The following is a 15,189-nucleotide window of genomic DNA, read 5'->3' on the forward strand; positions in this document are numbered from 1 at the left end:
GCCTATTACCATTCTTCTAGCAAAATTTGAATAATGTAGCAGTTTTCTTTCATGAAATTATTCTTTACCATAAATCAAGGTTTCAACCACCTCAAAATGGATGTGGTCATTTTTTTAAGTGTGATTCCTCAGGAATTTAAGGTATTAAACTATAATTCTGCATATGAAAACTTGAAAGAGTATGAAACAAAAATTTTGTACGGAGAAAAATTTACTGAGTGTTATTCAGTTGAAAAAAAAAAAAAAGTCAAAATCACCATTTTTGCCTATGAAGCCACCTCAATAACACATCAAGCTCTTCTATGCTGGCTCTATGCCCCGTCACGGCTTTCATCCCAGGTGTGTGTGTTAGCTGTGTGAGCTGCTGCTGTCAGCACGCAGAGTTTTCACAAGTTCTACTCAAATTCACGGCCATCAGGATTCATGGCAATGTTTTTTTCTTCTCAGCTAGAGAGCTTTGTAAGTGACTGGATTCACAAAATAACTGTCCTGAAGTACTGTCTGAACAGCAGGAGTGTTACCTTGGTTTTATTTTTACCCCTGGGATAAATTAGGCGAGCCTCCCGCTCTCTAGATTTCCTGCATGTGAGGAGCAGAGACAGACTGATTTATCAGTCAGAGGATAAATCGGGACGATTTATGCATTTTGAAATAATTGGCGTCATCCGATGTCTGCCCTCAGGAGGCTGATTAAAAAATAAATAATGTCTACGGACGCTGCAGGCAGCCTCATCAGTGTTTCCTCTGGTCACTGGACAGATAGTGTGTGAGCAGGCTGTGCCATAGGAGTTATTTCTCACTGCGTTTGTATTTGCTCAGAGCAGTTATTTAGCTTGTAACAGAGACCGTCAGCAAATGTAAACAAACCTATAACACACAGTTTGTAGAAGGTGGAGATAAAGTTGAGCGCCTTATGCTTTTACTATAGCTCTTATACATCACTCTGTAAATGTTAGTCTAAATGTCCTCAGACACCATCGTCTTTCATAGAACAGATAATGTAGCTGAAGTATCAGTCACAACCTGAAATCCAGAGCAACCTGATGTATTTCTGTTTCATGAATCAGTTCAAAGTCCATATCTAATAATGGAACTGCATTATCCTCAATGACTGCTCCTCATTTGTTATTAAAATGCTGTGTGTTGTCAAACAGTGTGACATCCATGTTATCAGCTGACTTCCTCTTCAACTATCAGCATCCAGCTGTCATAACACCAGCAGACCACTTGACTGAAGACTGATGTGTCAGCACACACGCTGAAATGTAGATGAGGCATTAAATACAAGGCATATAAACCTTTCAACGGTTATTTCTGGATACCACCCCCAATCTTAAAGAGAGGGTATTGTGCTTTTTTTTTTTTTTTAAGTTTTTATCCTGTCGTCTGGTACATCATAGCTTTACATGATTTACAGCTCAAAAAATATCTTATTTTTCTCACACTGGTGTTTTAAAACTTTTATTCTGGCCTCTGTCAGTAACACTTAATTTTGGCTGCTGTCTCTTTAAGACCCCCTGCTCCACAAACCCCTTTCCTCTGATTGGCCAGCCCTCTGGAGACCTGTCTAGGGCAGAGCTATTGTCAGACCTTGGTCTTTATAATGACATCATTATTTTAGCAAGTCTTTTAAAGACCTCTTGGAGATGTCAAGCTGTTTTAAGAATTTCAGGTGTTTCAGCTTTTTTCCTTTCTTTTTTTTTTTTGTTAGTTTTGTTTACTTTTGTTTTTATAGTTTTTTTCCTCATTTTCAAAAATTGCTCTCTTTAAAAAACGGAACAAAACAATCTGAGTTTGTTACCTGTATGAAACTTAAAGTCAATGCTAACTTTGTGCTAGCTAACATCCATCTGATGAGCTGCACTTTGTTGGCTTATCGGTGTTAGCTTTAACTCATGGTTCTTCAGTGATCGATTGTTCTGTTTGACATAAAGTGCATATTACTCCTGATGTTTCGCAAGATTGAAGGTAAATGTATGGTGTCCTGAAAGAGTCTAAATTGCAGGCAATAAATTTTTTTTTGGTATCTTCATCAGACTGCTATATAAAGCTAACCGACTCAATTGCTCCATCAGTTGTGAGTAAAAGACTCTGCTAGCTTAAGGCTTTGTGTAACTTTGGCCTTTGTCTCTTTATAAAGAGCTAATAATTGTATTTATCTCAAGTATAGCCGTGATAGAGTTTATACTGTGTCCCCAGCGTGTGTACTAACCTTGTGACTCCTTCTGATCTATCACTCTCAGTATAAATGTGTTTTCTTTTTCGCTGTATTGAGCTGTGATTGGGAACACCATTGGGTTTTCACAGTGTTGTCTGTTACTGCTCTTTATGCTGTCTTGTGATGTGCTGTTAGACTGTGACTCACTTAAACAGTGTGAGATCAGTGTGAGATGAATGAGTCACGTTGGTTAATCTCTTATGAATCATTATTTCATTCCCCACATTTGAAAAGTTCAGGCGTGAACGATACAGTGTTAGAGGACTATGTGCAGGTGTTCTGAGTAAATCTCAGCTCTCGCTGTACTTGTCACAGGTAGACAGTTGGAATTGTCTTTATCTAGTATGCATAATGTATAAATAAATAATGGACGGGGACGTTTTTAGATTAGAGCAGTCAGACAGTCACCCAAGGTTCCACCTGCTGGAGCCGGCTCCAGAGGAGAGGAATGAATTTCAAATACCTGATCTATTTTTAAAAGTCTGTGTCCCTGATGCCTGGGCATACTGTGCATTGTTAACTAAAGCTAATAGCGCTGCTACAGGAACATGATTTTCAGAGCTTTCTGCAGACAGACTCATTAACTGAACCTGCTGGGTGTCACTTATTTTGTGGAAAGGAACTCCGCTCGTGTGCTGCGAAAACTCAAGGGGAAGGAGTTGTTATGTAAGTTATAATTGCTGTATGTGGAGCTATTCAGCTGTTCAACATTTCTATGTTGCTATTAACGCAGGTTTAATACAGGCTAACTGCGTGCTGCAACAACAGTGTTAATAAAGTCAGCTGAACTATCGGATCATAAAATGCTGTGCGGACATCATGAAATGTTCGATACACTTCTGCCTGAGTTGAGACCAACGAGTCTGACATTTGTTCAGGGGTCATAAAACTCTCTCATAGCATGGAGGCAGAGCTGCAGATTCTAAGAAGTCATCTGAGGTCGCCTCAGCATCTTACACAGATGCCTCCTGGCCTTTTGAATTTTAACAACAATGGAGAGTAAGAGAGCGTTTCCAAACACAGGTCAGATTCAGGTCTCCGACAAATCAAGTCATCTGTCCACCTTCATTAAGCCCCACGCTAAGAATCCATGGCACTGCTTCAACTTTTGACCTTACTCTTCTGATAAACAAACTGCTTTTCAGCTCTGAACCTTTTCCAAATGAAAACCCATCCTCTCCTTCAGTGATGTGGTAAAAAAATAATCTATACATTCATGGGTTCTTGGCTCAGTCATTCCCCTCGCCGCTGCAGCCAGGTTTGAGTCTGATTTCAGACAGAGGGGTCGAATCAGTCCAGTTTTAGCCTCTCTTCACTGCTCATCTCATGATTGATGCCTTGATGTTTGTGTTTAAAGCCTGTGTCAGCCTCCGGTGTTGACAAATGAAGCTGATGCAGACTGCCAAAAACTGCACGTCCTCAGGTTTCCACCTGAAACTCACAACAGAAGCCAAGAAATCCTCATTGGGTCCTGTTTTCAACCGTCCATTCCAAGAGCGGAAATAAACATGTTTACAGCCATGTTGGCTCATGTTTTTTTTTTTTTTTTAACATATCAAATATAGGCACTCAGAGCAGTTACTCACTAAGTTAATAAACACGTTGTTGTTTTTTAGTCTGTGTTTTTAGCATCATTATGAAGTTTTTTTGGTGGTTCCTTGTGAGTGTCATTAACAAAAAAGTTGAAGGAGACAAATACGTTTACTTAATATCAATCAAAACGGTAAAAGTAGCCATAGGATGAAATGGAGAGTCAGTCTACTGTGAAAACAATAAGGAGATAAATGATAAGTAACAAAGGCTTATAAAAAACATCAAACTCAATGTAGTTATTCATAACAAAGCTACAAACAGCAATACCCTGGGCCCGTATGCACGTTCAGTCATTAAACAAACAGGACCATTAGTCCTAACGTTCTGTATGGTACGTCCCGTTTAGCTGCAGCACCAGCCAAATGCACGACTGCAAATAATCAGCCAGGTAACTTTTTACACCATGAAAGAGACACAGGCGCAGATTACGTCATAATTAAGGGGAACCTCTTGGAAAACCCCATAAAAAAGTGTAAACTGTGTATGTCTACCTCTCATAGACAGGAATAAACCTGTCAAGTGGTAACAATGTCACTGAGAGATGATCAAGAAAAACAATTTTAGCCGGAAAAAATTGAGGTAAACAAAGAGAAAGAGAAAGTTTGGTGATCTTGAACAGAGTAAATGTGTGTGGTATTTCTGAGCGCACAGTAGAAAACCTCAATAATAAAATCAGTAATATGAAAGCTGCTTTGCGGAAAAAGTGCTGCAGCAATGCCCCAGTACCTGAATACCTCTTAAAGCAGTTTATGAACTCCGACATGTCATCACACGTCTCTTAGAAGGACCCAGATGTTTAAAAGCAAAGAGCAAATCAAACTGGTAAAACTGACGGCAGGAAGCCCCTTGGCTTTGTCTCCCTTATCTCATGTGTTCACTGAAAGAATGTGTCTCCTAAATCTAAATTCGCTGTATGGCTACACATTGCCACCCTTCCAACGGATTGTCCACTGTCTTTGTATATTTCGTCTAAAACAATCATGCATCACTCAATGTCTGCCTTTAAACAGCCAAACAGACACTGTAAACCTGCCGTTAGCACCTGTAGTGGTGGGGTATACCTTCATTAAATCTAACGCTCTCTTGGGCCGTTAACCAATGCATACAGGCCCAAGACTCTAAGATGTTGTTTTTTTAATGGGGAATTTTAGCAGCTAACTGTGGGGCATCAAATATGAAACATGTTTTAAATTTTTGTTTCTTTGCATGAATTTGAAAGAAAGGAGTCGAAATTTTGCAGCCATCTGGCAAAATTAGAAGGCTTTTGTGTCTGCTGCAATCTGCTGGAACAGGGACACAGCTGGACCGCAACAAAGTGGATCCAGTGTGAATTGGCTTCAATAGAAATCTATCTGATCTGGTGCTGTGACAGATCAAAGACCCATCTGGTGTATTATAGCTGTTTTCACTTGTTCAAGTCACTGCAGACAAAAAGGATTCTGTTAAAACCTGATATGCAAATATGCGGCTTATTTCCTGTATTTTGGGTGCTTTTTGTAGTCTTTTTGAGTCACTTTTTCTCCCTGGTGCCTTGGTTTGATGTGTGATGTCTTTTGTTCACTGTACAGCCCTTTGCTTAATGGCTGGTTAATCTCTCCTGGCATTAATCTGTACTAACCTGGAATAAATAAAGATCCCACCTTAACTTGGGTAAAGGTTTAACCCTCTTCCAGACAAGAGAAATTAAGAATTCTTTCTAACCAAAAACAGTTGCAGTGTTGGCAGAAAATAATGAATGAAAGGATTAAAAACAAGCTTACTGGCTAACCCTGTCTCTCTGTGTTTGTTTGTTTCAGGCCTCAAGGCAGCATGGTAACATCTGTTCCATTATCTCCAGTGGGCAGACAGTGAGGAAAAGTTGCCACCATGCGATGTGCTTAAAGGACCAGCAGGGGTGTAGTGGCCCCGGGCGGGATGCTGCTGACGGCCAGTCAGTATGACTCTGCTGGACTTGTGGCTGTCACGCTCCATCCCCATGTGCCTGCTCCTTCAGAGCCTTGTCCTCATGGCCCTCTGCTTCCCCTCGGCCAGCATGTGTCCAAAGGGCTGCATCTGCCGCCGAGACCCCCACCTCCACGGCCTCAATGTGTCCTGCAGTCAGTCCCGTCTCAAAGAGATCCCGCCCAGCCTTCCGGTAGACACTGTCCTGCTGAGGCTGGACCACAACCAGATTGGCACCGTGCCCGATCAAGCCTTCCATGGACTCAGGCTTCTGAGAGAGCTCAACCTTTCCTACAACGCAGTGGAGACTTTAGGGGAGGGGGCCTTCAGTGGCATAGAGGCAACATTACAAGTGCTGGACCTTTCCCACAACCGCATCACGAGCGTACACAAGGATGCCTTCGCCCGGCTCAAAGCTCGCATCATTGTGGATGATAACCCCTGGCATTGTGACTGTGCTCTGCAGCAGGCGATCGGAGGGATGGCTCACAACCACGAGGCTGCGGCCCGGGTCCTGTGCAGGAGCTCAGAGCTTCGCGACCAGGAGGGACGACCATTCTTGGCCGTGGACACTGACCTTTGTAACCTGGCCAAAAGGACCACAGACTACGCTATGTTGGTGACCATGTTCGGTTGGTTCGCCATGGTCATTTCATACGTGGTGTATTATGTCCGTCAGAATCAGGAGGATGCCCGGCGCCACCTGGAGTACCTCAAGTCTCTCCCCAGCAAGCCCAAGAAACCTGACGAGGCTGACGACATAAGCACTGTAGTCTGACAGCCGTCCTAAAAGTGACTGTCCCAAAATACCCCAACACCAAAATGTGTACGTAACTGGACCCTTATTTATAGCGTTTACGATTTACAGACTTTAGCTGATGTTAGCATCAACCTGCAGAGATGTCTTTGTACTTTTTGAACTTTGTCATTGTTCCTAACCAGGGTTTGTTCGAGCTGAGAATAGAAGGGAGGCAAGAGTCTAACACCAACACCACTTTTCTACAAAAATTGCATAGGAACTTTTAAAAGCTAAATCTCAGGTTTAAATATTGACATGATAATGGGTTTTATAGATACAATTTGGAATATCTTATAAGAATATATCTTTGTAAGACCTTATTTCCCAGAGTCCTCATTTTGTTATCTCAAAGCTTGGGGTGGAATGCACAGAGTTTTAGAAACTCTAACTGAATCGACTGCATCTCACATTCCCCTTGAAATTTAATTCAAATGGAAAGATTTACATTAACTAAACCTACAAAAATCTCAGTAAGAAAACATGGCGTCTTTATGGAGAGTAAACCGTCCAAGTGTGTTATATTTTAGATGATGAGATGTTGAGTCGTCGTCCTGCTTGCCTTGAGCTTCTGTGGCCTGTTTTTGTGCACTGAAATCACAATGAGGACTAATGTATACATGGGTGGGGATAGATGAGGATGTATACACAAGGTTACTCATTAACATTTCCTAAAATACCTTTAAGAACAGTTACCAAGAACTGAGAACTACGGTAGCCCGTTTGTGCCAACACAATGAATGAATAAAGGGTACAGAAAAACTTAAAAAGACAATCAAATTTTGGGGTCACATGTTTTTTACCAAGAAATTTTGACTCCCTATGGTTAGGAAATTATCATTCTACATAACTGAGTATACTTCTACTGAGTAAGTGGAAATATTTGATGTTCTCATGTTATTTCTAAACCTTATTTGTTTCCTGACAAACCATGCGGCTTAAAGAAAATGTTAGTAAGCTTTAGCTAGCTCCCAGCTAAGAGCTTTGATACACTGGCCTAATTGTTTCGTGCCATACCTAAGCATGATTGCCCCCCACCCACCCCAGGCATGGATCCCAAGTCTCAAATGGTTGTATTCACCCAACAGACTGGCCTGAGTCCCTAATATGAAAACCACACTAAGAGGTGGATTGATGCGTTCTGCCTTGCAGTGGATTTTGCGTCACCAATACCAGTCCGAAACTCACGTTTCTACACAACCAGGAAGATGCCCCCTGACACTGACATGGTCACAGTGGCAGGTAAATAAAGGTCATGTGACTAAGTGAGGCAACCAGATTGATCGAACCCTGCTTCTCTGCCACTCTCACCATCCAAGGACCCCCCTACTGGTGTCATAGTGGATGTTAGTGTTAACATTTAAAGTGATTGTGGCTTAGGTGGATTTGACTTGAGTCCAGAGCAACAGTGATTTGCATTTCCATACCATCTTGGTACTCCACAATGTTTGATTTAAAGGAGTGGGCTTTGTCTGTCACCTGGGTTTCAAAATGAATACTGCTACTCCTGACAATCTCGGCCATCTTGGATAATTCAATGGTAAACTTGATCCATTACTTACAAACTCTTCCCAATGTAAGTCTCTGGTTATTATGTTGTTGGAAAAAAAATATTTTGAAACAGCCACAGAAAAGTGGCGTTTTTTAATCAGCAGTTACTTTATTCCTTTGCAGTAAAATAATGCAAATGTCCTTAATACAAATTGAGATGCAGTAGAGAAACAAAACTTCAGGTCACACAGATTCAGTCTGAAGACACGGCGTACTGAGAGCTGAAAACACAATGACCTTTAAAAACGTCTTACTCTGTTCTCAGGCAGACATCAGTTGAACAAGAAAGAGGGTTGTAGCAAATGAACATGCATTTATATGTGTGCTCCCCCTTTTTTCTTTTTCTTTAACACCCAAGTAGAATACCATCACAGCAACATTTTTAAAGAGTCCATAAAATTTTAGGTCATGTCACCCATCCCATTATAAAATTTACTAATGAGTTGATTCTTGGAGAGTTTGATGTAGCAACTCACAATACGTCTCTTATTTCTATCGCATACCTTGACCCACTGTGTCTACAAATGTTTGTGATTCTTTGTTTCATTTTGAGCCACAAATGGGAAAGGACTTTTTTCCTCTTAAGAGCAGGTGGTGTTTCTTCCATGAGCCATTAACTGCAAATGGATCCCACAAATTCTGGCTTTCTTGATTACTCTGATAGAAAGACACACAATTTGCTCTGACGGAAAAAAAAATATTGGTAAGGGGTAGTCAATAAAAGTGCAGAATTAGACCCAAAACTAAATTTACCTTGAGCAAAGCTGTTCACTGAAAGGCCTTGAAAGTAGTATTGCTGCAAACAATGTAAACTCAAAGTCATATGAGGTTTCTGCAGCCTGTATGAGCAAAGCTTTGGAACAGGTGGTCTTATTAGTGATGGCAGGTAGTGTTCAAATAAATTAAAAATGGGACTTGGATCAGAGTCTAGCAGTGGGCTGGATTTAAACTGGATCATAGGAACAAACAGAAAAAATTGAAAATTGTTGAAACAGTACCCTTGTTTTTTCAGATGGTAATTTACAGATTTGAAGTTATTTTGCTGCAAATTTGATAGATGAGGTCAATATTGGGGCCGTGAAATAATGATCTTTGTCAGATTTCATTTTTTTTCCAAACAATGTCAATTTAAAACAATACTAAAATAATGATATAATAAAAAAACATTTATTTGAAGATTGCTCTTTTTAGAGCTTTAGTAATCCAGATTGGCAGCCTGTAAATGTTTAAAGGTTAAATAAAGATGATCCAATCCAGCTTTCTTGAAAAACCAGGGCCTGTATACACGTCCAGCCGTTAGGATGAAAACAGACCATTTGTACTAATGATAGAAAAAAAGCATTAGCTGTAGGCATGAGCCAGGTTAATTCCCAAACAGAGCATTAAATTTAATGGAGGTAGACTCCACCATTACTTGCGCTAACAGCAGGATTACTGAATCTATCAAGCTGTTTAAAGATGGCAAAATATGTAAGAACATGCATAGAGATCAAATGAATCCTTTGAAAAAGTACAACAGTGACGACACATAGCAAATTTAGATTTAGGAGACGCAATATTTCTCATGTTTATTGCTGTTTATGTGGCATGAACATGCACAATACACATTTGTTGGGTAGGGTTTTTCCAGGAACTTCCCTGGACATTTGACACTCTGCACCAGCCTCACCTGCCCACGAACACTGCAGCCAAATGGGCCGTCCCATAACAGTATGTGATGACTAATGGTCCTGTTTGTGTAATGACTGGACAAAATAAACTAGATTAATTAACCTGGCTAGCAGGAATCAAATTTTATGAATTTATTCATATATAAACTGCCAGGTGGGAACCCCAGGCGGCATCTGATAATCTGTATTGTCCATCCTGGTCTCATAATTGTAAACGACCTGAAAGCACCAATACAGCCTTTTCTTTCTTACCATGGTCATTTTATTAGAGTGAAGCAAACTCACTCTGCAGAATCCTTGAGGTGTTGGTGATGCTCTGGAAAAAGTGAGTAAGCTTTCCTTGAGTTGAAGGTCCAACATAAGGATACTCTGAGCTGTTTACAGCCTGTTCCAGTTAGAGTCGTTTGCAAAACATCAGGTAACACGTAACTTTAGAGGTCCACAAATTTCATCACACTTAGGTAATGACAATTTTTTTTCTTATTTCTTTAAAATTAGCACATAACTTCTTTTTAAAAAATGTCCAAATTTATTGTCACATGTCACAATTGGTAGGTTACTGTTTTTTTTCCAGTTTTTTTTTTTTTTTTTTTTTTTTTTTTTTTAGAAGGTGACGATTAGCAAATAATGTATTTGAAATAAAATCACAACCCTTCATAAAATGTTTTTGGAAGTATCCCAACGTTTCAGCTATTTCCAGAGAAGCAGGTGATAAATAGCTGCTTAGGTTTTGAAAATAGAAGTTAGGTTCATTGTTTCCTCTGATAATATGATAATTACCTTTGAAATGTTAAGTGAATAATTCAGTTTCCCAACAAGCAGTTGATAGTTAGCTATTTGTCATTTAATTTCACTAAGTTCTTTAGTACCCAGTTTGTTGATATGTACAATTGAGATCACATGAAATGATAAACCTTTATGATTAGGCCTATAATGTTTTACATTATACAACTGAAGGCTTCAAATGTGATATTCATCAAGAGTGGGGTTGTAAATTGGCCTTACCTGATTGTGATAGACACTGTGAGTACAGGCGCATTGCAAAACAGAATCTGGCCAGAAGTTATGTGATAATTTTCACCAAGTTCTCATGAAATTTCAGGGGTTATTTCAAAGAAAAAAGAAAAAACTTTGTCCAATTATTACCTTAGTGCGATTAAATTTGCAGACCGCTAAAGTAAAGTGTTACCAAACATCACAAATTCAGCATCTGAGATAGGCAGTAAGGTGGAGACCATAGCGGTTATACAGTATGTAGAAAAACACCTAAACAAACACGGGAAGCACTCCAGGAGAACTCCTTTCCTTACCAGTCCAATGTGTCTTTTCATAAACTGTGAATCTTTCCACAAAGTGGGGACACTAAGTGATGACAGGTCGCCTGCTGTTGGGTAACAAACCGTAGGAACAGATCTGTCTATGAGGGTCGGTGTCAAAGCAAACTCAGTTTTGTAATGACCATGGTTGTTAAAGCAGTCTGAAGTCAGGTGGATGACACAGACGGATAAAGCACCACCTGTAACCGGCATGTTGTTGGTAAATCAAATAGTGACCACTGGTGACCTTCTTTGGTCCTTGCTGGACAGAATGTACAGTCGATGTTTGTGTTAGTTTGGCAACCAATGACATGTCTGGCTCTGGTCCTGAACATTTTGACCCTCCATCAAAACTAAAATAGCGTAGGCAAAAAGGGGTTTGCTTAAGGAGTGGGAGAGGTTTTTGCATGCCTACACAAATCACTCATGTTTCTACGTCACAACAGGGCCAAATTTAGATCTCCTGCAGAAACCGTTTCCACTTTTCCATTCTCAGGGTAGCTTGGCTGGAGGATGACTCAAATATGAGATGGAAAAACAAATTTTCTGTTATGTGGACCTTTAAAATTTTGTAGTTTGAGGTTTTTCATCTGTGGGCAGGCTGCTGTGTTGTCCGTTTTGTCTTTCAGTTTGCAAGCTCTTTGTTTGTTCCTGATGTTTTTAGCCTGTTGTCAATGTCAGAGAAAGTCTTTGTATATTTGTCCTTAGAGGGAAAAGCACGAGTTCAATGTCAGTCAAGAATCAGATTCTTTATGCTGTTGTTTTGTCGTCGATGTAGGTCTTCTAAGTCAGTCCTGTTTCCTGTAATTTCTGTGTTTAGTCTTTACTCCTTATTACCCACTTCAGGCCTTCACTGGGAGGACAGACGTCTCACAGGGGGCGGCAGACTACGCTACAATCTCAGCTTGATCCGACAAATCAACACAAACATTCCTGCTAAAGTCAAGCTGCCAATGCATGCATCATTTCCCTTTAATATCACTGAGCGCTGTAATGTTCCCACAGCGGGCGAAGACAAAATTGATGCTGTCATTTTCTCAAATGACTTTCCTGACACCAACACGGCGGGGGGCTCACTCAGTCATAGGACGAGAGACAGCCAGTGAACGCCACATGAAAGACAGGATTGAGATGGAGAGGTACAGGAAATTACATTTTCACTCAACAGCTCATTGTGGGAACTACAAGCTACTTTAACCAATAACCTGAAGACACACTGCACATAATTGGAGACATGCTGGTGTTGCTGATATCTGGTGAAGATTCTTGTTTTGATTGTTTGTTGAAGAATTTGTATTATACTGTTTGTTAAATTACATCGTAGGGGATATGCACTGAGATTATGTAGTAGAGAACATTAGGACATCTTGTAAATAGGACTGTAGATGTTGTGTGAAATACTTGAAATCCCTTTAATTAGTTCATGAATGTGCTTCACCCCTTAGCCTTGTCTTGTAAAGGTAACCTCATGCCCCTCCCCACAGGACCAGGATAGGGTAAAACTGCATGGACAATGTGATGAAGCACAGTGTAGCCAAGGACTCCAGAGTATTTCTAAGTGCCTGAATATTTCTGTCATTGATTTATTTCTTATCCACGTCTTCTCTCTCCACATCTGGTCTCAGCCCTGACTCACAGGATGCTTTCTTTAGTGGATATATCAATTTAGGGTTTAATCTGCAGGTTAGGAAAAACTGGATCAACCATGCTAATGTATAGAGGTGTTAAAGTGAATTAATCTGTACCATATCACGGTTCTCCATGCACAGACAGGGTGTGATGGACACACAGCTGAGGATGAAATGTAAGCACTGACTATCCTGGTGGTGTTGTAATGGCATGACATTCAGAAATAAAGAAGGTATGCATTGGTGTTTTGTGTCTGCTTTCTTTGCTCTTTTCAAAACAGCTTTGAGCAGTGAGTGACTCATACATTACTGTGCTGCTACAGCTTCACTAGAACAAGCTGTGTTCCACATTTTCACTGTTTATTTTAAAAAATGAACCGCAGGGGATCCTTTAGTTCTTTACGGCTGGTATGACATATAGTGAGTAGGTAGTCACGCCAAGAAGAGGGGTGAGATAAGAAGCACTCACTCGTAAGGGACTCTACTTCAAAAAAACACCCACTCAATATAAAAATCCAAATATTTTGGACACTTTGTAAAGTTTGATGGTTTGCAAGCCATTTAAACAAAACATCTGATTATCTCTTCTGATAAAATACATACAGCAAATGGAGCTCCAAATTATTATTGTGTAAAGTCAAATAAGACTGTCCGTTATTGTCCCATAATGAGGAAATTTACAGTAACAGCATCAAACAAGGAGGTTTACTGTACAAACATTTAGGGCTGCAATAACAAATCAATAAAATCAATAAATATCCATTAGTAAAAGCGTCAGAAACATTTTTCCATAATCAATGCACTGTGCTGCATCATCGCTGTATTAGTTTGTCTCATAGACTGTATAAAACGTGGATGTAGTCTCTCTGACGTCACCCGTCTGTTTCTGAAACGGTAAATGAAGCACATCGGCTATAGCGGCCATATTGGTAGTGGCAAGGGCTTTGCCTACAGCCATAGGGCACCTGTCGGTCACGTGACCCTCAGCGGTGCCTCTTACTGAGGGAGCTCGCGATCTAAATATCCTCCGAACGGCAAAAAATGTCTTTTTTTGGCTTGGTGTGTGGAGAACACTCCAGAAACAGCGGAATTTAGCACTTCCGCATTGTCTCATATTCCTAGACCAGAGGTTGCCGCTTGGTTTGTCTTCAGTTTATTTGTCTTCTTCCTTTTTGTTGGATTATTTAGCGGTTGGCAACTATATGAAGGTGCATTACCGCCACCTACTGGACTGGAGTGTAGATTACCTGGGCTACGGGGTTGTATGTGTCACATGTAAACAGATCAGCGTGGCGGAGAAGGAGCCAAGCCAGCAGGTGAGGGAAATGAGTAAATACGCAAACAATAATCATCAACTAAAATAACAACACGTTAGGTTTTGTGAATTTTACTTTTAAGCATTCTCATCCTTTTGTTTTCCAATCATCATAAATGTAATGGTCAGAGTAATCGATCACTAAAATAATCGTTAGGTCCAGTCCTACAAACATTACAACAGAAAAAATAATGTACAGGATCATTTAACCATGAAAATTATGTTAAGAGCCCATATACAAGCATGAAATGTGCACAAACTGATAACATAAAGGTAAAAGTCTTCTGAAAGGAGTGAGACATGTTGTTCATCAGAGACGACAGCTTGGTCATCATTCTCCTGTCAGCCTTCACCTCCACAGGGTCCAGGGAGCAGACCAGGACTGAGCTGGCCTTCTTCACCAGGCTGTTCAGTCTTGCTTGTCTTTGTCCTGTCTGCTTGCAAGAAGGTGAAATCTACGGTGGCTGGTTGGTGTCAAGCGATTTGCAAATACCACTTTATGAAGGCAAATGCCAAAACACAACAGAAGTAAAGCCACAAAAAAATTAAGAGGTCACTTATGACACAGAAAATTTGTGAAAGTAAGTAAAATTTTGTTTTCTTTTTTAACTTCAGTTATTATAGACACAGGTATCCTAACATTATGGCATGATTGATTCATTAAGCTAAATATAAGATGACAGATTGATGGTAAATACAGAAGTATAAGTACCAAGACGGACATCCCAGGGTGACACTACGGTAGCCCTGAAGGCCAATGGGAAAAAAATATTTTAAAAAGTGCAAAATAAATTCCAGAAGCACTAATACATTTCACAAACCACCAGCATATTTCAGAAACCACAAATACATTTGACAGAAAGCAAATCAAAATCACAGATCACAAAATAAATTTCACTGATCACTTAATAAATTTTATGAAACCATAAAGGGTAGGACTATGCTCCTTGTCTCTGATTGGCTTAATTGAAGCATGTCAGCCACATCAGTCATCTATCATTTCCTGTTTACATTGGATACCAGCTGTAGCAGAGCCATAGCAAAGTTTAAAGGGGACATATCATGCTTGTTTCTCCTTTTCACTATGCCAGACTAGGATGCCTGTAAAGCATTTCTGCCCTCAGTACAAGTCATTTAGTTCCTTCATTGCCCCACAATAGT

General features: G+C 40.2%; 1 protein-coding gene across 2 annotated transcripts in view; it reads left to right on the forward strand.

Moving 5' to 3' along the window:
• Positions 1-12,957, forward strand: part of lrrc3b (leucine rich repeat containing 3B) — a 55,636-nt gene extending 42,679 nt beyond the window's left edge. For both annotated transcript variants that reach the window (XM_074687333.1, XM_074687334.1), the window contains exon 2: positions 5,608-12,957. In XM_074687333.1, the coding sequence (XP_074543434.1) occupies positions 5,748-6,530 (783 nt within the window). In that variant the 5' untranslated portion in view covers positions 5,608-5,747 and the 3' untranslated portion in view covers positions 6,531-12,957. The remainder of the gene's footprint in view (positions 1-5,607) is intronic.
• The last annotated feature ends 2,232 nt before the right edge of the window (positions 12,958-15,189 follow it).

Source organism: Halichoeres trimaculatus, unplaced genomic scaffold, assembly GCF_033239565.1.
Source record: "Halichoeres trimaculatus isolate MK-OKI-2021-1 unplaced genomic scaffold, fHalTri1.1 fHalTri1_scaffold_14, whole genome shotgun sequence".
Classification (NCBI taxonomy): Eukaryota; Metazoa; Chordata; class Actinopteri; order Labriformes; family Labridae; genus Halichoeres; species Halichoeres trimaculatus.